Raw genomic sequence first — 26,868 nt, 5'->3', positions numbered from 1 at the left:
TTGCTATTATATTAAAATGTACTAAGTAAGATGGAAAATGGTATTTTTAAAAAAAGTATCTGGGTTTTTCCTTTTAAGATGTGTGTATGCTTAAAGTACAGTCAAGTTGCAGCCAACTTATGGAGACCCCAGCAAGGGGGTTAATTTGTGGAACTCCCTGCCCCAGGATGTGGTGATGACTGCCAACTTGGAAGGCTTTAAGAGGGGAGTGGACATATTTATGGAGGAGGGGGTATTCATGGCTACTAGTAAAAATGGGTACTAGTCCTGTTCATACCTATTCTCTCCAGGATCAGAGGAACATGCCTATTATATTAGGTGTAGTGGAACACAGGCAGGATCCTGCTGCAGTCATCTGGTTTGTGGGCTTCCTAGAGGCACCTGGTAAGCCAGTGTGTGAACAGACAGCTGGACTTGATGGGCCTTGGTCTGATCCATCATGGTTTTGTTATGTTCTTATGCATGTGGCTTTCAAGGCAAGTGAGAAGCAGAGGTGGTTTGCCATTCCCTTGCTTTGCAAAGTCTCTCTTGGTGGTCTCCCTCCCAAGTATTGCCCCTGCTTAACTTTTGAGATCTGACAAGATCAGGCTGTGCCATGCTATCTTCCCTCCCTCCTTTCAAGATACCAGTAGGAAATCTAAACTGCAAAAAAAGTACTTTCCCTTATGCCAACAGCTAACCCCCCCCCCCCATGTAATCCTTAAATATGTTCCCTGTGGTGTCTTGGAATTATTTACTTTTAAAAACTGCTTTAAACAAAATCTGCCATGGGGTCCAATACTTTTGAGTTCCCTATATAATCCACTTGAAAATGTTAATCCTACACTCTAATTAATATGCAAAACATTTGGACCCAGATCAGAGGCAAATGCGACTTCAAGGAGCATATCTATGTAAATACCATCAAAAATGTTACTATCATATCCTTAAGATACAAATTCAATATGCATGTAAAACAACACATGCTTTACTAAACTCTGTGATGATCTCCGTTCCTTTTCTTGACTTCAGAAGTATAATTATATTTGGAAACTGCATTTCAAGAAGATTTACACATGCATGATTACCCAGAAGCAAGTCCTACTGAATAAAGCGGACTTACACTGAAGGAAGCCTGTATACCATAACCCCCTCCTCATGTGCAGCCCAGACTGATGGGCAAGGATAGAAGATGTGGGTGGGGGAAAGGATGGAGGGCGTGCTGGATGTGTCCCTTAAGCCGGCCTCATAGCACTGTTAGTCGGGAAATGATGACACAGGGAATGTTTTTCCATCCATCCTCCACAGTGGTATGAGGTGCCCTTGGTGGTCCTGTCCTGTCTTCTCCTGCATTCTCCTCTCCACTGGGTGAAAGCAGAGAGGGAGCCTTACCGCACTCAGCCTTCTAGGGGATTTTTTAAAGTTGGACAACGTTATATAATAAATCGTTTCCGGTGTGTTCCCTACCGCACTCTTCTACTCCAGCACGGCTGGCTGGGATGGGGGCGGCGGCGGGGGGGACGGGCAAAGGGGAGATACTTTCCGGGGTAGACTGCCCTGCCTCACCCCCAGATTCCCCGGAGAAGGGGGAGGCGGGAGGGCTTCTCGCTGGATTCCCGGGGCCCGCCGCCGCCGTGCAGAGAAGCGCCCCAAAGAAGGGCGGCTGGCTGGGCTGGGCTGGGGGGGTGAGGGCTTCTCACCAGACTCGCGGGTCCTGCCGCCACGCTGAGAAGCGCCCCAGGTCGTTACACGGGGCACATGGGAAAAGTGGGAGTAGACCCCATTATTAGTGATGTCACTTAAACGGAGCAAACCAATACACCGCTTGTAAAGGGTTTTTGGATACCACGGCCAATAAACGGTTGGAAGACGTCTTCACAGCTGAAGGGGCCAAAGTAAGTGTGAACACCATTTTTTAAAACACTTTCAAACTCTTAATAAATTGGTGGGAAAACATTGAAAGTGCAAACAGATTTGTTTACAACATTTCCAAACTCTTAATACATCGCTGGGAATACAAAGTGCGGTAAGCCCCAGGGTTGCATACTCTTCTTCCCTGTCGCCTCCCCCCCCATATAATATGAAGTGGCCTTGGGAGAAGCAGTCATTGTGCCTTCCATCCTTTCTTCTCTGAGAGAGCCAGCGTTACGAGTGGTGGACTCTAATCTGGAGAACCGGGTTTGATTCCCCACTCCTACACATGAAGCCAGCTGGGTGACCTTGGGTTAGTCACAGTTCTCTTAGAGCTCTCTCAGCCTCACCTACCTCACAGGGTGTCTGTTGTGGGGAGGGGAGGGGAGGGGAGGGGAAGGGAAAGTGATTGTAAGCCGTTTGATTCTTCCTTAAGTGGTAGAGAAAGTTGGCATATAAAAACCAACTCTTCTTCTTCTGTCCCCTCTTCTCTTCTTGCCCAGTGAGTTGTAGGCTGCATGTGGGGAGAAGGAGGTGGTAAAGCCCAGAATTTGTCCCATTGCTCAGGTGGCCACCCCAAGGTTCTTGTGGGGGAGAGCCTGTTCACTGCACGTTGAATCCACTGCCTCTGCAGCAGCTCATCATTGTTCAGTTCAGTAGCACTGTTGAAAAGCCAGGCACTTCAGCTCCTGCAGAAGGGCTGGGTATGGGCTGGGGTGGAGGGCTGCTGCAGCCTGGCAGCGACCCGGGGTGGTAGAGTGAGGTTGACGCAGTGTTGGGAATGGCTGTTTGTGAGGGCTGAGTGCCAGAGAGATGAGGAATACAGAAACTGGGCTGGGATAGGGTCTTTGTGTGGGGAGCTCAGCATTCAGCCAGGCAGCAATAGGCTGCTGGTTTGCCCCTGGGGAAGAGGTGCCTTGGAGAAGAAAATGTGGCTGCCAGAAAATATATTGGAGGGAACTATGTATCCATGGACACTACACAACCCCCAGTGTTTTGACAACATTAATATTACACATTGAATTTTTTCAACTTCTCAGAGTAGGGAGAAGTTTCAGGGACAGGTTTCAGGCCTTTTCATGGATCAGTTCATGCACTCAGCTAACATAGTGGCAGTGCCACCACTAGCAGCACTCACCCTCAGGAGTGCTTCCTGTCCTCTCCCATGGTCTCCTGTCATCCCTGTTTTTATTTGATATACTTGATAGGGCTTGACACCCATGAGTTTAAGAACAGTGGTTCTTATAACAAGAAAAGTAACTTAACTTTGTTCGTGAAACTGGTTCTTACATCACATTCAGTATGCAGAGAGAACAATTTTCCATCTTTCTTCATGCACACTTTTAAATGGTTACAATAGGTGTGGAGTGTTGACTCCCCAGGCCCTGCTCCTTTTGCCTTGATTGCCGGAGTAGGTTGAGGCAATGGAGCTTTCTCAGCCTCAGACCACTCTGAGGGAGAGTCTGAACGTGTCTCTCCCTCAGATGAAGCCAGGGTCGCAGCCTCCAGTGAGCCCACTCAACCCTTAACTTCCCTCCTCCCCTGCCTCAGCTCCAACTGCCTTTTATTCTTGGCTGGGCTAGGGCTCCACCCCTTCCTCCCCTCCAATCCCACCTCCAAGTCCATATAAGGGCAGAGGCGGGGCTTACATCAGCCCATGCCGGCCCTGCTTCCAGAGCCGAGACTTCTGTTGCTGTGGCCCCTCACAGGTCAGGCCTGCTCAACTAACAGCTGAGCAACGGGCCCTTTGAGGCACCGTGGCATGGTGGCGTGTGTTTGCCTGCTTGCTATTGGCTCCTCTCCTCCTCCCTCACTTTGGGCCCCAAGGTTGCCAGGCTGCTGGTGTCTTCCTTTCATTGCTCACCCTGCAGAGGAAAGGAAGAGCATGGCTGATGGCTCATGGTTGGCGGCGTCATTGTTCCCCTCCTCGTCCTTCTTGGGAGTAAGTGCTGGGGAAACGCTGGTGGAGGGAGTCTTCGTCAGCCTCCCGCCTGAATCTGGGGCTGGAGACCCAGGAAAAGGGCCTGAGACGCCTCTGTGAGGCTCCATCTCAGGACTATATGCTCTTGTTTTCTCAGTCCATTACATTATTATTATTTTTTGCCAGGGCATACTTACACATTCTCCCAGTTGTTCTCTAAAATAATTACATTTGTTGTTTTCTGCTGAACTGTCATCAACTTATTTACGACTGTTGGAAAGTAAATAATGACCAATTAGTGTTAGTCTTGAAATACAAACTTTTACTTCCTGAACTTAATAGTATTAAACTGTTATAAGTGTGGATATTAGGGCTGTGCACCAATACCCCTTTCCCCCCCCCCCGGTATTTTTCGGGTTTAATAGACCTGGACATTTTTTAAAAATCAGGAAAAAAGCCAAATCACAATATTGGCCTTTTCTGGATATTGAAAACCTTTCGGGTTTATTAAAGCCAAACCTGAAAAAATTCCAGCCTCCGCTCTCTCTCCCCCTCCCTCCTTCCTCATTTACTTTCTGGCTGTGTCTGTGCCATCGCCTCCGAAACCCATGTGGATTTTGGAGGCAGCGGTGGAGCAGACCCAGCCAACAGGTAGGGGGGTGGAAGAGAGAAGGAGGGGAGGCTGGAATTTTTCAGGTTTGGGTTTAATAAACCCAAAAAGTATTTTATAATAGCAGTGAGGCCCAAACGGCCCTGATTAATACCAACAAAATTCAGCATTATCCGGGATCCACTTTTTGACTCCCTTAAATTGCCACCATTTTTTTTTCCAGTATAAAGAATCCCCCAAAATACTGATAAGGTATTTTTTCAGGGTTATTTCAGTTTGGCTTTAGCCGAATGCACACCCCTAGTGGATATGTCTGTGAGAAGTACAGATAATAAATTTTTCTTTGAAGAACCTCTGTAACATTCAGTGGAAAACAATGTTTATATCAAAATACTGAGTAGTGAACCTGTGCTTCAGGTAGGGATTTTTTTCCCTCCTGCTTTGCCTGAGAAAAATAAACACTTTTGACTCTGCAGTGAATTATCAGATATAGGAGCTAAGGTAGCACTGTAGATCAGATAAACATAGAAGTTGGCGTCTCAAAAAAACAAAATAAACTGTTAGGACTTCTGTGTATCCATTGAGCATAACTAGCTTGTGTTATTCTAACAGTAGCCTCCATTTCTTTAGCCATATGGCATACTAGACAGCATACACACACACACACACACACACACACACACATATATATAACATTTTTTTATTCTCTGTTTCTTCTAAGGTGATCAGTGACATATGTCATCCTCCCTCACAAAGACAGTGTAAAAGAGGTTGAACTGAGGGGATCTAAGATTATCCATTGAGCTTTATGACAGAATTGAGGTTTGAGCCTGGATCTCCCTGGTTCGAATCCTACACTCCATAGTGGTTCTCAAGTCAGTGTAGAATGAGTGCTTATTATTATATGGTAAACAACCTCACTGAACATACTTAATTTAACTCAGTTAATCCTGGGCAATGTTTTTAGTGTTTTTGTTTTGTTTTTTTTAAATTAAGCTGGTGAAATAAGACAAAAAAGATTCTTAAATGTAAGGATATGTCACTGGCAACCAAGATTAAGTTAATGCCATAGTATTCCCTATTACTATGTATGGGTGAGGAAGTTGGACAATGAAGAAAGCTGAAAGGAAGAAAGTAGATTCCTTTAAAATATGGTGTTGGAGGAGAGTTTTACGGATACCATGGACCGCCAAAAGACAATTAAGGGGGCAGCAAAGTGGGTTCTGGATCAAATCAAGCCTGAACCTGTCTCTAGAAGCTAAAATGACTAAACTGAGGTTGTTGTACTTTGGTCACATTATGAGAAGACAAGAGTCACTGGGCAAGACAGAAATACTAGGAAAAGTTTTAGGCAGCAGGAAAAAGGGAAGACCCAACATGAGATGGATTGACTCAATAAAGGAAGCCATGGCCCTCGGTTTGCAAGACCTGAGAAGGCGGTTAATGGTAGGATGTTTTGAAGGACATTGATTCCTAGGGTTGCCATGAGTCGGAAGTGACTTGATGGCACTTAGCACACACGCAGTATGAATAACATGTATTAGTAACATTCCTATTAAAAACAAAAAGAGGCTTTATTGCTAAAATTTAAAGAGGAGTTCTGTAGGAAGCATTTCTGGAGAAAAAAACTACAAAGTACTGTTTCTCATTTCTAAGGATTTCTACTTTTTTGGTGTCGCACCTTGAACCCCTAGTTGTTTGCAAAAGTAGCAACTGAATTTGAACTGCTTAAAAATGGTATAATATGAATCACCTGATGGATTGCTACAGTAACGGGTTTAAAATCTAGTGGCCACAAAAAATTACTGTATAAATACACGTTACCGCTAAAAGAATATTTTACTCCCCCCCAAAAAAAAGAATATAGAAGGAGTGGAATGTACAAGACTAATAAAGAGGATTTGAAAGGTTCCCACAAATAAGTAACTGCTGAAGAGAAACTGTTCCTACAACCAAATATTAGCTAGATGTGTAACACAGGGAGTAGAATCAATACCTCTCAGACAGTATGTTCCTGTATGCCAAACCATACAAAATATCAGGTAGAACAAAATGCTCTGAACGTTTAATAATCTTCATAGTATTATAAACCTTTGTCATTTAGTGAAAAGTTGTGTGTGGGAGAGAGAACTGATGGATATAATTCTGATGCCAGAGATGCTTAACTTGCTATGTTTTCTGCAGTCAGACTACATAACACTTCACCCCAGGTAAGCAATCTGATCAGATTAGAGTTTGAAATGAACTGACAGCAACCTAAAAACTCTTTTTTGCTTGTAAATGCCCTTATAGAATCTGAGGAATTAGAATTAAAATAGCAAATGCATTTTCTGTGAGGCACTTGATAAATTTTGACACACTGAGAGCTAGAGCATCTTATTGTGCTGTTGGTATTCACATATATTTCCTTTATGGCCTGACTACCTGAACTCAGATTTTTCTTGTTTATAACCTTGAAAGATATCTTGTCATTTGACAATACAGAAATATAGCTCATCTGGCATTTATATAACACAGAATGCCCTTAAAGGGAGAGACTGCCTGGCATGATAATAAAACACAACAGAAGTAGGAATTCTGTAGAGAAAGAAAATGTCTTTTGGCCTCTCTTGGTTATCTCCCTTTGTCTTGGTCTGTATGAAAGAGTCAACAATTGATCACAATAGCCATTTCCAAATAAAGAGGGGTGCCTTAAATATATCAGTCTGGATTTTGTCTACTATCTAATCCGGGGCTTAAACTTTTTCCACTCACGACCCCTTTTTGCCCGAGAAATTTTTATGTGACCCTGGGTAGATAGGTATATAAAATAGGTATACAAATCAAACATTTACTGATATTAAATCAATTTTTGCGACCCCCGCATTCAGTTACACGACTCCGTATGAGGTCGTGACCCACAGTTTAAGAAGCTTTGATCTAATATAATTGTTAAAGTGGCCAAATCTATGGATACTTAAATCCAGAATCTGGAGCCATAAACAGACAAAATAGATCTTTCTACAAAGCTGAAAAAAATATCCCACATTTTCAGAAAAAAATCTGAAATCTAAAAGAAAGGGGGGGGAGAAAATCGGGGGATTAACACCTCCAATGATAAAAGGGGCACCTATTGTTTTAGGAAATGAATGTCTTCAATAGTTGTTGTTAGGCAACCACAACAGTATTGCTAGCCTTCCAGTCTGCTTCCTGTTAGTGAAAGGCAGGGGAAGAGGCTGGGTCTGTTCTAGGGCTGTTTTGCCTTTGAAGAAGGACTCATTGGAGCCAGGCCTGGCAGCAACTACTGAGCTACTTGCTATCACCTAACTTGCATGACTCATCCAGGACTGTCTGTTTGCTACAGTTAAATAGCAGCCACCGCATGAAAGCCAATGTTGTATAGTGGTTACAGTTTCAAACTGTGGTCTAGAACACCTACCTTTGAATCACCAGTTTGTCACTGAAACTCACTAGGTGGCCTGGGCCAGTCACATACTTTCAGCCTAACCTACTTCACAGGGTTGTTGTGAGGATAAAAAGGAGTAGGTGATGGCAAGCTGCCTTGGGTCCTCATTGTAGAGAAAGGAAGGATATAATTTAAGTAAATAATAAATATATCTGAAGATGGGCAGTAAAGGGTATGTTTATGGGTGGTTGAAAAGGAGAGAAGGAGGCAGAGAAAGGAGAGAGAATATGGGGTTTGTCAAAAAGAGGGAAAGAGAAAGTAGTGTGGGGAGAGGGATACAAGGGAAAATGAGGTGCCCCCCATGAGTCTTGCGAGACTTACCATTCAGCTGGGTCCAGCCCGTAGCTAGCATTGCATAAATAGGCCAGTGTTCTCCTAGGTAGAGGCTGCCAATGCAGAAAGAGTGAAAGCTGAAGGGGGGTGGGGAGATCAAGGTAGTTTGGCTGGTGAATGGGAAAGGAGAAGGGAGCAGGAAAGGGGGAGAGGCTATGGGGATCTTCAGGGAAGGGAAAGAGGAAATAGTAAATAGTGTTAACTCTCATTTTATATTGCATTAATCTTCAGCCTTCCTCCAGGCAAAATCCTGGATTCATTTTATTGTATGGACCCAATTCCATGTAGGGGGGAAATGGAGGCTTTAATGAGACAGTTCACGGATTCATTTGGGCCTTGGTAGCCATGAGAGATCTCCATTTAAGAGAGTAGCTAATTTGTTACATTTTCTTCCCCTTCTTCCTCCCCGGGGAAAGAAGAAACATTGATAGGGCTAGTCAATACATTTGTACCGATGGAGGACTCAGAAGGAGCCATAAGAATGGCTCTCTGCCCGATTAATTAATGTATTGATGTGGATGGACCTCAAAGAGAAAGCAGTTTTCATTTTTTAAAAAGGCTGAGCTCCAGGATACCAATGAGTGGTAAGGTTGGCAGGTTCCTCTTTGCCACCGGCGGGAGGTTTTTGGGGCGGAGCTTGAGGAGGTGGGGTTTGGAGAGGAGAAGGGGTTCAATGCCATAGAGACCAATTGCCAAAACGGCCGTTTTCTCCAGGTGAACTTATCTCTATAGGGTGGAGATCAGTTGTAATAGCAGGAGATCTCCAGCTAGTATCTGGAGGTTGGCAACACTACCAATGGGACACAAGCGGCTTTGTCTGAAAAGGTTAAAAAAAACACCCCTCATTAGCTGCCAGGAGCCAAAATGGTTGTGTCAGAAATGGTAGAAAAAAATCTGTTAGCAACTGGCTGTTAAAAGGGATTATAAGGGCCATTTGAAAGGGGCCTTATTTTTTTGCAATCACAGTAGGGATAGGAGAGAGTACATCAGGTTGGCAGCAGAATTGGGATCAATGCTTTCATGTTTTCTAGTATCATTGCAACAGAGGAGGAGAAGGACAAAACCAGAATTAGTTGGCTGTCTCCCTTTGGCTCTAGTTTTTGTATCAGAGTTTAATTTGTTAGCATTTTGGAAATAGAAAGAGATAGATATTGATATAAAAAGAAAGCTGATGATGCATTCCCAGCAGTGTTAACTCTCATTTTCTATTACATTAATCTTCAGCCTTCCTCCAGCTCCCCCCCCCCCCAGTATTTCCAAGAGGGAAAGGGCATTCATAGCAAGGGTGACTTGACCACTTGCTGTGAAGTATTGCCTAAGGAGACATAGGTATCAGCAGTGGCAAAATTCTAGTTCAGCATTTAAATATATTCTTGCTTACATATTCTTTCTTAGGAAATTATGATCTAGTATATTGTTAGGTGTCACTTTTTGGCTGAATGATAAATATATATTTTATTATTTTTCTTTGTGTATGGCAAGGTGGAATTGTAGTGGCATGCAAGTCTGTGAGTGCTTCTACAGCCCTGCGGGCAGTCCACTTACATTAAATATTTTAAAATTCCATTGTGTTGATAAACAATGATATTTTGCCACTAACAAAACTGACAGGCAGTTAAATATAATGTTTCTGACTTGCAGTGTATCAATCTCTATACATTACAATGATATGTGTCCTCTTTGAGTACAGCATTTGTCACAGTAAACAGTGCAATCTTGCCTAATAATGCTCAAATGTGCCCTGCCGTTTTTTTGAGAGTGCTTATTACCTTCCTATCAAAGTACCTGCACAAATAAACAGATTCATCATGTTTTCCATGTCTGGATGATTGGCATCTGTTGCTGAGAATCCCTAGTAAGTTCAGATTGCAGTCATTTGACTCACAGATCACACATTTAGAAATGTTCTCTTGTTTTCAGACATACACCAGCAAAGCACATGGGAAGATCTGAACATATATCTGTTTTTATTTATAATAGGTACAAAGTTATATTTCTGTAATGAGTAGGGCTGCCAGACCAAGCCTGGCAACCTGGGAGAATTGTGGGTGGGAACATGGGGGTGTAATATTGGCCATATTGCTATGTTACTTAGGGGAAAACATGGAAGTGATGTGGGGTAGCTCTAGGAACCACCAGAAACTCTCTGGTGAAACCACAGTGTTTCTGGAAATTCCTAGAGCTAACTATGCTGCCTCTGGATTTTCTCTGGAAGTTACAGAGCAATACCGCCACTATTGCTTTTTTTAACAACAACAACAAAATTATCCCGCTGCCGTTTTGAACCATGACAACAGCCTGGCAGGCTTAATAATAAGTATTACTGGTACAAATATATTTATAACAGGTAAAAATAGAAGAAAGACCTCCCCCTTTCCAGTTTTTTTCCTCATGCATCTGATGAATTGGGCCTTGGAGGACTGCAGTGAAGAGGGGCAAGTAGGAGATTGCCATTTCATGCGTCCTCTAGCAAAGCAAGCTGAGCCTCTCATCCCTATATAGCCTCTTCCACCATGGTGCTTTTTGCTTTTGAGGATCCCCTGATTCTCAGCAGAGGAGGATTTTGAGTGGCACATGGGGCTGCTGGGGAATGGGGTAGATGACAAAGATCCTCCTGTGGGGTATACTCTTTCTGGGTATGCTACGGTAAAATCCAGCCCTTGCACTGCAGTCCTATGTAGTTACTTCCATTTAAGTTTTTGATTTCAATGGATTTAAACAGGAGTAATTACACATAGGATTGCACTGATGTTCAAAGTGTCATTAGATTCTTTATGTTCTGCTTGCAACAGATTAGCATGGCTTCCCCTTGGGAAAAGGTTTTTAGACCCAATTTCTTCATTCTTTGTACAGGTTAGTATTACTTCAAGTTACAAGTAGTCAACTTGATTTTTTTAGTAAGTAAGTAAATAAATAAATAAATAAATATAAAGAAGCCAATAATGAGGTCACATCTCAAATGGGTCTAGGTCACAGATCTTGAATATATCTCACCACAAGTTTAGCCACTGTTGCTTTGCTATGGTCTCTCAGTGAACAGAAATGTATTGGGAATCTTCTCCGTTATTGGTAATGAAGCAAAATGAGAAATGTTTTTTTGTAGCTCAAGATGCAATTAGCTCTGAAATGAAAAAGACACTTGAGAAACAAGAGTCTCAGTCATGGGAGATGAAATTATAATTGCCCTTGCCTCTCGTAGTGGTTCTTGAATGTTCTTTTTGAAAAGTATAGACACAATACAAAATTAAAGCCATTTGGAGTTCTGTTGAATTTAACGGGACAGTCGAAGTACGCACAGAGTTCTTTTTTTCACTTCATTCAAAGGAACTAAACCCTAAATCTGTTGAATATTTAAGAATACATATCCAGGGAATTGAAAACTCCAGTGGATAGATTGAACAGCAATTAATATATTCAGTAACAATTTTTCTTGCAACTGCAGAAGTGAGGGGAAGAACACAGTGGTCTCTGCTACCAAACTGAGGACCAATGGCCAGTAGAAGACTACACACACTTTCTCCTACTAAGACCACCATGTCAAGAAGAAAACCAGCTATAAGCCAGAGAAGGAGGAACAGCAGGAAGCTTGCTTTATATAAATTATTTAGTGAAAAATTTATACTCTGCCCCAAGTAGACTTATAATTCCAAAAAAGTATGGCCAGTTTTTTTATAAGGATTTGGGGGCAGTATAAGTATGGCCAGAGAGAGAATATTTATTATTGCAGAGCACAAGGTGTTTTTTATACTGGTTTAATGTTTTTCTACCTGTTATTTTTAATATTTGTTTTATTTTTTGTATTGTTACCCATCTTGGGTGCTGAGGTGCTCAGGAGAAAGGCCCCATCCATCCTCCATTGTTTCTAATGGAGGAAAAATGAGGGCCCATAAAATTGGACCACCTGACCCAATCTTTACCAAACATGGGAGTGGGGGTTCTTGAAAGGAGATTCACCAGTAGCTATACTGAAAATGTGTTGCCTCTACCTTAAAAAACGTCCCCCGGAGTCCCAGAATGATTCCCATAGGCTATAATGGAACAGAATAAAGGGGGGATTTCAACTTTAAAGTGCTGTGGGATTCGACACAAATATGCTGAAGTGGGATGTTTGTTTGTTTGTTCTCTTCAAAAAGGGATTTCTTCCCTTTTTACTGCTGTAGCTGGTGATCCCAAAATGATCCTAGAAAAAAGCAGATTTTTTCCCATCTTTTTCAGGATTTGTATTGCTTATTGTAGTTAAAAAAACAACAACATTTTATTTTCTGGTTCAGCTCTACTGAATGCACACCCCTAGAAGGGACTAATTCATTTAACTCCTGTTTGGGCTGTTTTCCTTTTTTATGGTTGGAAGTGGTTTAGATGGAGTATTCAAGCTGCTTCCCTATTGTCACGCTGGGGAAACGCCTTGCTGGAGCCCCGTTTGAATTTTATTGAAATATGGGGGATTCTTTATGGATGTCTATATGGTCTGATATCAGTAACTCCTAAAAACTTAGAACACCGCTGTACAAAAAGAACAGGCTACAGTAGCTGACAAGTAGACAGCTGTAAACAGAGGAAGAACCAAAAGACTGTAACTGATACTCAGGAACATATGGGGGAGAGAGTCCCTCAAATACGTGGGTCCTAGGCCATGAAAGGTTTTAAAGGTCATAATCATTTTCTCCCTGAAAATATTCTGTTCTAATTGGTAGTTGTTCTATGACTGCAGCGATAGAGTACTCTGGCCTCTTTCAATGGCCAGGGGAATAAAAGTTGCTGGAGAGTTACCACTGGTCCATCCTTGAAAGAACATAAATGGAAAACCAGCTTGACACTACTTCCTGTTAACAACTTGCCTCTTTGTTTCATCATTCACAGACTGATCTGTCACCGCCACATCCCTCTCTCCTCTCTTCTTCCCTTGTATACTTGTTAACAGCATTGCGTACTGAATTTTAATTGCTGTGAGCTGCTTGAGAGAAAGATCTTGTGCCAAAAGCAGGACAAAGATATAATAGATAAAACAAAACTTTATAATGAAATCAAATTGCTGATGGCCAATGTAGATGTGATCCAAGAGATCCTGTAGATGGTGGAAAAGTGTGTAATTTAATGGTAAGACCCTGGCTTTGGCCGGGAAAGGCAGGTTAGAAATAAAATAAATAATAACATGTGCCATAGATTTTTGTGGAGACATGGTTTCTATTTTCCATATACTTTTCCTTAAAGGATAAGTCAGGGCAAAAGAGAGAGACTTACAGAACAACCCTTAAGTGGGGGTGAATGGCTTCATGAGGCGGCATGACCCCTGCACTGGTGTTACTTCCCCTTGCGCCAGCTAAACTGGCACTATGACTGGCGTGAGGCCACTTACGCTAATGCTGGGGAGCTGCACGGCAGCACCACACATGGACACCGGTGCAGTTGCAATGGCAGTGTTTCTCCGGCACAAGGGCTTGTATCGGCATCAAAGGGGAGTCCCCGGGGGCAGGTCTGACTTTAGTCAGCTCCCTAAGCCCTTTCACCCTGGAAATGCCTCCTATTACTGGTGCAAACTTGCACCTGTAAAAAGGGAGGCATGGTCTCGTGGAACTGTGTGGAGCAGTTTCACGGGGTTTTCAGTAAAATAACTTTTTTGGCTTGCTGCAACCAGCACCAAACCTATCAGGAGGTGGCCCATCTGCACTGTCCCTGGGCACACCTCTACTATCCCCCCTTAGGATTGCGCTGTTAGACTTGGTAGTTGTTCCCACACTTTCTCACCATAGCTCCTGACAATCACTTTACTGAAATAAGGATATTTATCATCCTCATGCTATTGGAGCCTGTGTCCGACTTGTGTCCTTTAGTGCCACTCACTGTCAAGGCTTTTTGAGAAGCCACAATTTGTATAATCTGTTAAACTGGTGCAATAAGAAGCAAATCTTCCTCAAGTCTCGGACAGTGTAAAGGTTTGTGTACTTATTTAAATGCTTTCTCTTAAGCAAAGGGAATTCAAAGTAACTCCTTGTTACAGCAACAGCTTATTGATATAGGGGTTATACTAACATAGCAAGTGCGGCAATTATCATTTGGAACATCTAGAATGCACCCCTTTAAATGCTGCTCTGTAATTGGCTTACTTCGCAGTGCTCCCCATGAGAGAAGATTTCCTTCCCCCCAAACCCAACTGCTACATAAAAAAGCATTTTAAGAACAAAAAACAAAAAACGGAGCTACCTAAAAGAAGGGGGGGGGAATCCAAGCCTCATTTTAAAAAAGCCTTTCTTTTGCTCAGAATGAGCTTCGAGGTAGCAGGAAGCACTTGAATACCCACCTCTTTACACATGTGATTGGCTGTGAGAGAAGCCAATCTTCTGTTTCCCCCCTGTTTAACAATTGGCATGCTGCTTTGAGGAAGGAGTTGGAAAAGGGTGGGGCATGATGGGGCGGGGAAGCTCAACCCAAGAACAGAGTATGCACACTCTGTGACTCCGAAATGAGCCAGGATGAACGGTTTAATTCGGGCCACAAGAGGAATGGGAAAAGCCAGTTTTGTTTTGCATCGAAACAGCATTGAGCTTCCAAGGAATGAGATATCGTACATAATGAAAAATTTGATCCTGGCTGAAAAGGGGAATAAAGGAGGTTAAAGCGACCATGCATAAAATACCTGAGAGTGTGGCTGACCCATAGTCACCCAGAAAGCTTCTTTTTTAAAAAAAGATATTTTATTAACATTTTCAAAAACAAAGGCTAACAAACAAACATGTACAAACACTTCCATTCCACTTTTGTGCTTACTTCAGGTTATCAGTTTACATGAACATTGTTCTGTTGTTATGTTGCTGAATTTAACTGTATTTATACTCAAGAAATGTATCTCTCTTTACTACTTATTCAAGATATGAGACCCAGAAAGCTTCTATGATGCGAGCAGGGAGGGTTTTCCAGATACTACTACAACACTATTTAACCACTACACCACACTGTGTGTGTGTTTTTTCTTACTTTGTATAACTTTCTATCCTAATGAATAGCATTTATTAATTTGTCTCTTCTCATAGTACAAATAGAAATTCCATTTTTGTGGATGTTTGGAGAATAGTAATAAAATTGCTTATTTCCATTTCTCTGTCTTTCAGGCTTTGATTTAGTGAAATGTGAAGATCCTGGTACACCGAATTATGGCTACAAGATCCGTGATGAGGGACATTACACAGACACTGTAATTTTATATAGCTGCAATCCAGGATATACAATGCATGGCAGTAATATTATTACCTGCCTAAGTGGAGATCGAAGAGTGTGGGACAAACCTTTACCTACTTGTATAGGTAATGTTAGACATTAATATTAAATCATCATTAGGCAGTTGCAAATACTTCTCTTTCTGTGTGATTTGACACTATAATTTCTTAATTTATGATAGTGGTCTTAAACAGCATATAATATATCTCAATATGTTTCAATGTAATTATTAAAACTATGGATCTGTGAAACCTCCCAGATACATTTTGTTAGTTTTTTATAAAGCTTTTTGAATTTTTCCATTTTTTTTAATGTTTTGCCAAAGTAGGAGTCTTTATGGCAAATTGCATTAGGTAAATGTGCAAGCTCAGGATGTATGAATGTATGAGAAATGGCGCCAGCCTTGTTAGATATTTGTTTGCCTCCCTCAGAATTCTTCCACAGTTTAGCCCAAACAGGAATCCCCAAGTCTGACTCATTTTTGTTAGGCACAATTATATGAATCCTATTGTCTGATTGTCTGCATCTAATTTTTGCTTTGGCAGTTCTTATTTTATGATAAACTTTCCCTCTCATGGAAGAGCCATCAATGCCTTTTGCAGACAATAACAGTCCAATTAATTTTGTATGAGGCTTCTCTTATCAGGATTTTTTAAAAAAATTGTAGTTGAAAATATATTCTTCAACATGTGTTTTCTCTCTTTTCCACATACATAAACACTTTCCACATACATAAACACATATGCACTCACACACATACACACAGAGTTAAAAATGATATTTTGCCTAGATGTCAGTTCCTTAACAAACCAACATTTTAGTTGCCATCTGGTTGCAGTTAACATTTGTGTATTGTTCTTTGCATGGCCTTTTACTGGATTCTATTTCTACTTGTTTTCTGTTCCTACTGGACAAGACTGGATTAACTATATGCTTTCTCCATTCCTCGTGGAGTAACTGTAGAATTGATATACCAACAACATTTCTTGATTTGAACATTTTGTTTTCAAGAGAACCAGACAATCAATCTATATTGATTCTTTTTTCTATTGGCTCCCATTCAGGGATGGGAAGATTAATTATCTATAATCCATGTGTATGAGGATTACAAATCTTTCCCTACCACTAGCAGTTCTTTCTATCCTTGGGAAAGTTGATATATGGAGTCATGGGACTGGTGTGGACTATCAGCCTCTACAGTTTAGGGAAGTGTTCTGAAGGGAGGGGCAAAATTACCCCTTCCTCTCTCTTCCATCAGTACACTTACACTTACAGAAAGGGAAATAAGGCTGATTTCATTCCTTTTCCTGATTTGCATGATCCCCTGCGTGGGTTCTGCGACTCCAGAAATAATTTTTTGTGGTGCTGAAAAGGACTGATGGAAAGACTGATACTGGGAAAATCCACAGTGGTCAACACACTTTCTACTGACAGATCACTGGCTATAGCCTAACAAGTGCATCGATTTCTGTGTAACCCTACCTCATACATTTATCTTTCCTGTTCCAAGTTCAGTCTATTTCATCTTTTTTGTCAAAGGACAAAAATGATGAAATAGATTGAACTTGGGACAGGAAAGATACACAGAGACTGAGAAGAAAGGCAATGGGGAAATCCCCCCCCCTCCACACACACTGCTTTTCCACCTGTGAGGGAAAGATACAGACAATATATGAGTTCGCTCTTCAACTGGTGGAAAAAAGTAATTTGTTGAGAATGATTTTGACCTCAACAGGGATTGGGAGTGAGAGAGTTAAGCAGATTCTGCCTGCCCTTATATCTATTCAAAGCAATCTGTCACAGTCTGCTTTGGGTTAAAAAAAATGATAAAAGAATCAAGGAACTCAATGTAAAATGTAGTTTGAGTCTCCTGTGCCCTTTCAAATTCGCTCAAGGGAACTTTCAAACTGTGGAAATTCAAAGTAATTGAATATCCTTCTAAGTTTCATCTGCCCTTTCATTGGTTTTGCACACCACATAGACACAACACAAAAGTTGCATCATCTTAACTTTTAACCAGGATTTTGAGAAACAAGCACATGATTATATGCATACAACATTGAATGTGAGAATAAAAACCCTCCATCAAGGTAAAGAAAAGGTTATTCTTATTTTCCAGCTAGATGAATATGAGATATAAATGCTAGAGGCAATGTAATAGCTGTCTTTTGCTCATTCACACAAGGTTCTAGGCCTAGGGCTTCCACAAGGAAGACTCCTGGGTAGTAATTGTCGGAATACTAACAGTTTAGGATAATTTTATAGGACAGTGCTAGCAGGGGGCTGCTCAGTTTACAACTTCTTCTAAAAAAGGATGACATGAGGTTCTTTCCACATGGTTCTGGGCAAGATAAACTTCCCCCTCCCCTACATTTTGCTTTTGATAGTGTATCATTTAGGTCTTTACTTGTGTTATTGGTACAAGGATGTCGTTCTGGAGGGAGGGGCAGAATGTTTCTGAGCAAATTTATTTACTTGCCATTTTAGAGTTGTTTATAATTCTTGTACAGCATGACAGAATGTTTTGGAGTTATTTGATATCCACTAGATTATATTTGAGAAGTTTGTATTTCATGTGAAATATGAGTGGATTTTAAATAGAAGTAATGCTTACAGCCACAGCCAGTTTGGCTTCCATAGTCTTCCTGTTTGTGGGCTTCCTAGAAGTAGCTCGTTGGCCGCTGTGTGAACAGAATACTGGACTAGATGGGCCCTTGGTCTGATCCAGCATGGCTCTTCTTATGTTCCATTTGCCCACCAGTCACTAACAGGGAGCTAGAGGTTTGGTGAGCTGTTCAGATGTGTTTTCTTTGTGTGATTATGCTGCTTTGTCACAAATGTTGAAAAGCATAGTGTCAGTTGTTAGCTTCCCTCCAAAGTGCTTGCCACTATTTCTTCTGTTACCAACATACCTGGGGAATATGTATGGGTAGACTTTATACATACATCTCTTCCTTACCTTGATATGGGATCCTGTGTACATACACAGGTGCATACTTGGGGGGCTATTTGGGAAAAATAAGATAGGGAGAGAGAAACCATTAATATTTGAACTAAATTGATCTGTGTTAAGTTCATATGGATAGAAAAGCAAGAGGGGAAAGCAGAAAATGCAGTACATAGAATCAATGAATGAGATAAAAAGACCATGTAGTGGAAGCAGTTATGTTAAAGTTAAATGTTCCCACTAGGGAACTACGGCTGTGCATATAGATATGCCAAATTAAAAAACAAACAAACAAACAAACCTTTCTGGGTTTAAAAAAAAAACTGGCAAAAATGGCAGCAAAAAAAGAGGGGGCAAAAAAGTAGACCTGAATAATGCTGAATTTGGTGGGCTTCCTTTTTGGCACCTTTATTTACTGAGATAAATCAGGAAATACCCGAAAGTTGGATATTAGCAATTATAGTTTGGGTGTTTTTTTAAAAAAAAAAGGGAACAAAAATGATCCAGCTAATTATCATCCCGTAAGCTTACTCTCTGTTACTGGCAAACTTTATGCTAGCCACCTAGCTAGTAGGCTGAAACCGTGGGTTGAAGACTCAAACACCTTAAGCAATGTCCAATATGGATTTAGGAGAAAACATTCTTGCTTGCACCATTGCTTTATGTTATCATCACTGGCCAACAAATGCAAAAGAGGAGCTGGTGGCATACTATATTTTTCATTTATTGATCTTTGGGGTGCATTTGATTCCATATCTCTTGTCAGACTTTGGAAAAAACTCTTTCATATGGGCATGTTTGGCAGATTATTGATGCTTATTAGGAATTTATATTCTGAAAATCTTATACTGATTTGTATACCAGGTAGCTCTACCCTCTCGAACCCAATCAAGGTAAGAAGAGGTGTAAGGCAGGGCTGCATCCTAAGCCCAAATTTATTCAATTTATACATAAATGAGTTTCTACCTAGCCAGGATCATATATCCTGTTCTCCTCAACTATGTAGCCAGCCAGTACCATACTTCACATATGCAGATGATCTAGTGCTGTTAGCCTGTATACTCCCAGGTGTAGTGAAAAATTTAAACAAGTTTTACCATTATTGCACCAAAGAATATTTAGAAATAAATTTTGATAAATCTAAGGTTTTAATCTTCACTAAATCTAAATTTAAAAGGGCGTGTTTCTTGTCTCTGAGGGGAAATTCTATAGAGATAGTAAGAAATTTTAAGTACCTTGGGGACATGTTTATGTACAATCTTTCTTGAGACTTGTATATCCATATGTTAATGCAAAAGTTAAATTCCTCCTTTATCGTCCTTTAAAAAATCTATTTTTGCAAAGGAGGGGCAATGTGTACCTGCCCTTATGACCCTGTATAGAGCAATCATACATTTGATTGTTAGATATGCTGCTCTAGTTTGGTCCACTGGCCATACAGAACATCTTGATAGTCTTCACGTTAATTTTTTTTAGAAACTTGCTGGGTATCTCCACCTGCACTCTATGATTAGGATAGAAGCTTCCAAACCTATCATCTATTATAAATCAATATGTTATTAAATTTCAGTTCTTTGAGCCATCAACAGTTCCTGATATGTTTCAGTTGATAATCTCAGATATCTCTGTCCACTTGGACTGGCAGGTTAGACAAAAGATTTCCCCTCCCAATAGAGTAATTGAAAGCTGCAAGGAATAGTATTTGGAAAGCAAGCTGTAAACAATTACAAAATAAAATCTTAAATTAGGATTGGTCCCTAGTGTTTAAGATACCCTTAACAGAACTTTTTCCTGGCCAGACCATTTCTGCTGGTTAGAAATCCATAGATTTAGACAAGCTTTCTTATTAGCAAGGCGTAATGCCTTAGACTCAGCTGAGATGCAAGGGAGATATAATAAAATTATTGCAGAATAACAAAAATACCAATTTTGTCTGGCTCAAGTAGACTCCCTAGCCCACAATGTTTTAGCATGTTCACAAAATAATATTGCATGAGATAAATATATCACTCCCTGGATAAAACAGCTAATGACACTTTCTGAGAAGTGGAGACTGCATTGTCTGCTTTCAAGTAGACTGGTGAATTTCATGAGAGATGTGATAACATTTCTCTTTATACTGTAAAGAAAAATTAATCTTAATTTCCTCCTTTTTTTAAAGTGCGAAATGGCAGATGAATAGCCAATGGCTGTTAAATCTAGGGATAATTCTAGAAATGGGCAAAATTACCATTTAAATATCTTCTTCACCTAATGGGTTGTCAGAGATACTTGGGTCGGATCACATTCCAAAACCTGGGGCTTACTAGTCAAGGAAATATTATGCATGTCTGATTTCTTTTTAGTCACGCTATTCTGTTCTTCTGATTAGCAGAATAAGTTATTTAATTAAAGTTTCATTAATATCAGCATGTTTTCAGAGCAGATAAATCCCAGTAGCCAAAAATATAATAAACAGTGCAATACAGATAGTGCTTAGCTCATGAAATTTTTGTATGTCAACAGATTCTTATCTGTTACACTAAGCTGTAGAACTCTGTTCTGTTCCCTTATTTTTCAGCTCAAAAATTAGTATGAAACCTTTCAATTCAGCTTTTTAAATCTTCAGTTAGCTATATGTAATATTTAGATAAATTACAAGAATTCATTAAACACTTGCAACTTTATTTCATATCATAGTGACTCTTCCTTTCATACACTTGTCCGCTCATCTCACCAAGTACAAGCAACTAGGGATTACTGAATCTAACAGTTCTGCATCACATACCAAATCCTTCTGCAATTTAGATGCTTCATATTTTCTGATCACTGAAGGGTTTCTTTTTTTCTTTTCAGCTGAGTGTGGTGGACGAATTCATGCTGCTACTTCAGGACGCATATTGTCTCCAGGTTATCCCGCTCCGTATGACAATAATCTTCATTGCACTTGGATTATAGAAGCAGACCCAGGGAGAACAATTAGGTATGCATATAATTCAGTTAATAAATTTAGCATGGACCAGGGCTTAGAATTATATGTTTACCTAACTTCTGCATTTAAGTGATCAAACGATTCCTTCCTCTTTTAAATGCAAAGTATCTTGTTGCAATATGTATGATATATTGTACTAAACTCCTAAAAAACATTTTTTTCTTGAACCATGAGCTGTTGTTGGTATATATTTATGATAGAAAATGAGAGTGGGTATATGTCTTCATCTCTGTGTCTTAAAAGCACTCGGAAGGTCAGAAATAAGAATTCAGTTTCTGTACTGAAGTCATAACTGTGCTCAGCATTAATGATTGTGCCATCACACAGTCTTTCTTTTTGGCATGTCCTTAAATGATGGAGAAAGAAAGTGGGGCAAGGTAGAAAACAGGTCCCACCATACCTTCTTGCACCTTATCTCATACTAACACCTCTGCTTCCCAGGACAGGATCTGGCATTAGCAATAGAAGCACAAGAAACTGTTGGTCTTACTATAGGTAAATCTGATCTGTAAAATCTGGCTACAAGGATTAGTTGTATGTAATTCACTCATCAAAAGAGCCCTGTGGCACAGAGTAGTAAATTGAAGTAATGCAGTCCAAGCTCTGCTCACGAACTGAGTTCGATCCCAACGGAAGTTGTTTTCAGGTAGCCGACTCAAGGTTTACTCAGCCTTTCATCCTTCCGAGGTCAGTAAAATGAGTACCCAGCTTGCTGGGGGTAAAGTGTAGATGACTGGGGAAGGCCATGGCAAACCACCCCATAAACATAGTCTGCCTAGTAAACGTCGGAATGTGACGTCACCCATGGGTCAGGAATGACCCTGTGCTTGCACAGGAGACCTTTACCTTTTTTTAAATGCACTCATCAATAGAGAACACATTTCTGTATTCACAGTAACAAAACTTACCTTACTGCCTTCCTAAACAGAATTACACCCGTCTAAGCCAATTTACTTCCATGGATGGGCAGCCTGCTGAGAGGCTTCCCTTGCTGTAAATAAAATTGTAAAATCCACCTTTCTAAAATCTCTGTGAAACTCCCCCATTGAGTTTCATGGGGCTGTGCCACTTATTTTGCAGACATAACTCAATGCCTGCAAAATGGTGCATTCCTGAGTTAAAGTGCTTTGGAAGCTTCCTAAAGGCAGTTCCACATCCAGGAACACCCTGAGAACCCCCCTCCTGGATGCTGGCATGAGCACTTGCACCAGGAAAATGCTGCAGGGGAGGCAGCGCTGACCCACAAGGCTTGCGCTGCCACGTTGTTCCCTGGAGCTGGCATTATGTCACTCTGCGCCAGCGTCCATGCTACTTGGGCAAGTGGAACTGATACCAGCGCTGGGGTCACGCCGGCTCCTAAGGGGCTACACCACCCCCTTCAGGATTGCACGGTTAAGGATGTAGCTGCTTATGATGACACTGTCAAACCTTTCAGTGGAGAACAGATTAATTTGGAAAGAATTCCAGATGCAATGTATTAGGAATGGTAGACATATCACAGTATGTACTATTATATATGTGTGTGCATGTATAAAAGCTTTCTAAGAACTATTATGTTCTTTTGTATATAGGCTAAACTTTAAAAGAAAGCTTATTTGCAAAAACAGATGTATGTTCAGGGCAATCATAATATTTTAAGACAATTTCATTTTTTTTCCTTCCTGGAAATGAAAAGATAAATTATTCCCTCAGCATTAGTCTAAAAGACATTCACTCAATCACAAGTGAACTCATTGCTCCATTTGCATTTTAATAGGTATGGCAAATGTGAAATTAATATAGAATGAAAAAAGAATTTATAAACAAGTATCTGTAACTAGAAAACAGATTTAATATATATCTATTAGTAGCCTTTGGAGTCCGCATTTATTGCAGCAAGCTGAAAAACTGTCTCAGAGGATGCACATTTTCAACGGAAGTGTTATCTCTGGAAACTGTTTTTACATGACATGCAATTTCATTTTTATTTTACTTTTTAAATAAGGATTGCACTGAGCAGTGTGAATGCAGCAAGAAAGTTTATTTGGCTTTCTGCTGCAGAATATATGACCTAAATTAAACCATGGATATCAGGATGATAGGTACTTTTATGTTTCAGTTCTATTCAGGTCTTTGTAACTGGAATAATTTAGCTGGCTGAACATCAGCCTTATCATAGTAAACCATTTATTTGTTGATGCTGAATGTCTAATATTTGGTAGCAACTTTAAGGAAGGAGTGTGATTAACAGGTCTTAAGAATGGCTTTAGAACAGAAACCATTAGAAAAGAGATGGCAGAAGTGACACTCTGTTGATTCACCTGGTTCTCACAGTAACTTTCAGTACCATTGATCACAGTTTTTTTCTGGATTGGTTGGCGAATATGGAGATCAGGATGTGGCATTCATGGTTCTGCTCCTATTTAATGGACTGCTTCCAGAAGGTGGTGTTGAGGGCTGCTGTTTGAGCCACTGAATTTGGGATATGGGGTTCCCAGGGGATTGATCATGTCCCCCATGTTTTGTGGGAGTTCATCTGGCATTTTGGAGTAAGGTGTCATACACTGATTCCATCCAGCTCTGTTTCTTTGGATCAAGTAAGATGGAATCAGTGTTAAGAGGCTGAAATGGGTGGGACTAGGGCCAGTAAAATGACGCTCAGTCCAGCTAGGATGATAGTACTGTTGGCCAATAATGTTGCCATGTGAACACATGATAATGTTGTATACTTAATCAGACATTTGGTCTACCAAGGTTAAAGCTGTCTGTTTTGACTGGCAGTGGCTCTCCAGGATCTCAGGTGGAGGTCTTTCACACCACCTACTACAAAATCCTTCTAACTGGAGATTCCAGGGATAGAACCTGGGACCTTCTGCATGCAAAGCAGAGGTTCTACCATTGATCCATGCCCTCCCCAGTCAAGCCAGGTATAAGGTGTCAGCCTGTTCCCAAAGTGGTTGCAGTTCCTCTGTGGAGCGGTTTGCAGCTTTGCAGTGCTGTTATATCTGCATCGTTAGATGGAGGTGCAGATCTCCTCTGTTGCATGTAACACCTTTAACCAGCTATGACTCTTCTTAGAAAGACAGGATTTGGCCAGAATTATCCATGTACTGATCACATCCAAGTTATATTACTGTAATATGCTCTATACAGGACTGCCTGTGAACATGGTTCAGAAACATCAATTGAAGAAGAATGCTGCATGGAAAGATTGTTTATTACTTGCTTGTTTATTAAAGTGTATTACTTTTAAAGCCTTAAATATTGGATATCTAAAGAACCCACAAGTTCAAAGGTAGAAGCAGGGTTTTTTCAGTGGTGATAACGCAACTTTGGAATAACTTCACCTTGGAGACTTATCTAGTGCCAGGTTGGTTGTTTTTCCAGTCCTGGATGAAGACCTTTCTTCACCCAGGCTTTTATTTGATATTAGGCTTTTCCATGCAGTTCTTGTGGCTTAAATTGCTAATTTTAGCCCCCCTAAAAACCTAGTCTCTAATGGAGGTGCATGAAATAAATGCTTAAATGCTTAAGTGTTAGCTGGTGTTCTCGGATGTGTCTGCTACTAATCAGTGGAGAATGATGGCAGTAATCCCCCCCTCTTTGCAGTTGCACAAAATTTCTTATTTTGTGCTAGATATAATATATCACTCATTGCATTCAATAAGCATTCTTGACTCTGTGTGTACTGTGGCCCTTGTTTTCTTGACCTGTCACTCCTTAATCTGTACTTTTTGTTCAAATACAACATAGCAGAGGTGGCCCAGAATGACACATATCTTATGTTATTCTATCACTTGCAGCTTGCATTTTATTGTTTTTGACACTGAAGTGGCTCATGACATCCTAAAGGTGTGGGATGGACCTGTTGAAAGCAGTATTCTACTGAAAGAGTGGAGTGGGTCTGCTCTTCCCGAGGACATTTATAGCACATTCAACTCACTGACCTTACAGTTTGACAGTGACTTCTTCATCAGCAAATCTGGTTTCTCTATCCAGTTCTCAAGTAGGTGAATCTCTGTTTTCCATTTGTACAGTCAAGGTTTGGCCTGTCGTGTGTTTAAGTGCTCATATGGTATGCTTTGTATACCAGTCTTATCACCCAAAGTCTACTGACAATACATTCTGTATTAGGTATTTTGCACAATAACCTACAAAGATTTTTGCACTTTAAATTGTAGATAATTAAAATGTATACTGTTGATAGCAATAAATTATACAATGTATACTTTATTCTATATACAATATTACACTTTTCCTTCCAAATTTGATGCCATAATAACTGGAAAATAGAGATTATTCTAGACTTTTCAAGGATCAGTGTTGTGCATCTCAGATTTTGAGTGGGATTACTTTTGCTGCTAATGGCCAAACATAATAATATACACAGATGTGATGTCTTTTTTAAACAGAAGAATCAATCTCTAGAAGAGGAGTTGGAATTAGAGATTCATTTGGGTGCTTAATCCTTGTGCTTTCCATTTCCCTTCACTATGTGCTTGCCTAGCAGTCCCCCTACCCATCTTTTTGGTAAAAGATGCATGAAGTGGGAAAGCAATGGGTGGAGAACGGATTAAACTTCCTCTCATTTATTTCTCTTATTCCAGATTACCCCTCTGGGAGTGTTTTTATTTCAATTTTAAAAGGACCGTGATGTTACATACACATTTACATGTAAAATCTGATTTGACTCTCAGTATTATAAAGTTGGTAGTACAATCTTCATTTAATGCCTTACACTTCTTGCCAAATACATTTTTTTTTGTATTCTGTACCAGTTTTTGACTGTGTGGATCATGAAAAGCTATGGTTGATTTTAAAAGAAATGGGCATACCACAGCATCTGATTATTTTGATGAACAACCTATACTACAGACAAGAGACTACTGTTAGGACAGAATATGGAGAAACAGAATGGTTTCCAATTGCCAAAGCGTCATACAAGGATGTGTTTAATCTCCTCATCTCTTCAATCTATATGCAGAACATATAAGGAAAGATGGATTCGATTTAGATGAAAGTGAAGTAAAAATTGGTAGAAGGAACACCAACAATTTGAGATATGCAGATGACACCACATTACTGGCTGAAAAGTGAAGACTTGAAACACCTACTGATGAAGGTTAAAGCAGAGAGTGCCAGAGCAGGAGTACATCTGAATATCAAGACAAAACTAATGATAACATGGGAATTACACAACTTTAAAATTGACAATTAAGAAATTGAAATTGTTCAATATTTTCTATTCCTTGGCTCCATCATCAACCAAAAGGGAGACTGCAACCAAGAGATCAGAAGGTGATTGAGACTGGGAAGGGCAACCATGAAGGAACTAGAACAGATTCTTAAGTGTAAGGATATGTTGCTGGCAATCAAGATAATTCATGTCACCGTATTCTCCATTACTATGTATGGATGTGAAAGTCGGACAATGAAGAAAGCTACCAGGAAGAAAGTTGATTCCTTTGAAATGTGCTGTTTTACAGATACCATGGACCTCCAAAAAGACAAATAAATGGGTTCTGGATCAAATCAAGCCTGAACTCTTCCTAGAAGCCAA

The 26,868-nt window shown here is 40.4% G+C and overlaps 1 protein-coding gene across 1 annotated transcript in view; it reads left to right on the top strand.

The window, feature by feature from the left end:
- Positions 1-26,868, top strand: part of CSMD1 (CUB and Sushi multiple domains 1) — a 439,588-nt gene that overhangs the window by 184,264 nt on the left and 228,456 nt on the right. The window contains exons 18-20 of the mRNA XM_056856290.1: positions 15,306-15,497; positions 21,194-21,320; positions 25,112-25,314. Coding sequence (XP_056712268.1) covers positions 15,306-15,497; positions 21,194-21,320; positions 25,112-25,314 — 522 coding nt within the window. The remainder of the gene's footprint in view (positions 1-15,305; positions 15,498-21,193; positions 21,321-25,111; positions 25,315-26,868) is intronic.

The sequence above is a fragment of the Euleptes europaea genome, chromosome 10 (genome assembly GCF_029931775.1).
Source record: "Euleptes europaea isolate rEulEur1 chromosome 10, rEulEur1.hap1, whole genome shotgun sequence".
Taxonomy (NCBI): Eukaryota; Metazoa; Chordata; class Lepidosauria; order Squamata; family Sphaerodactylidae; genus Euleptes; species Euleptes europaea.
The sequence above is the reverse complement of the archived record's forward strand: the minus strand, read 5'-3'. Positions and strand labels throughout refer to the sequence as shown.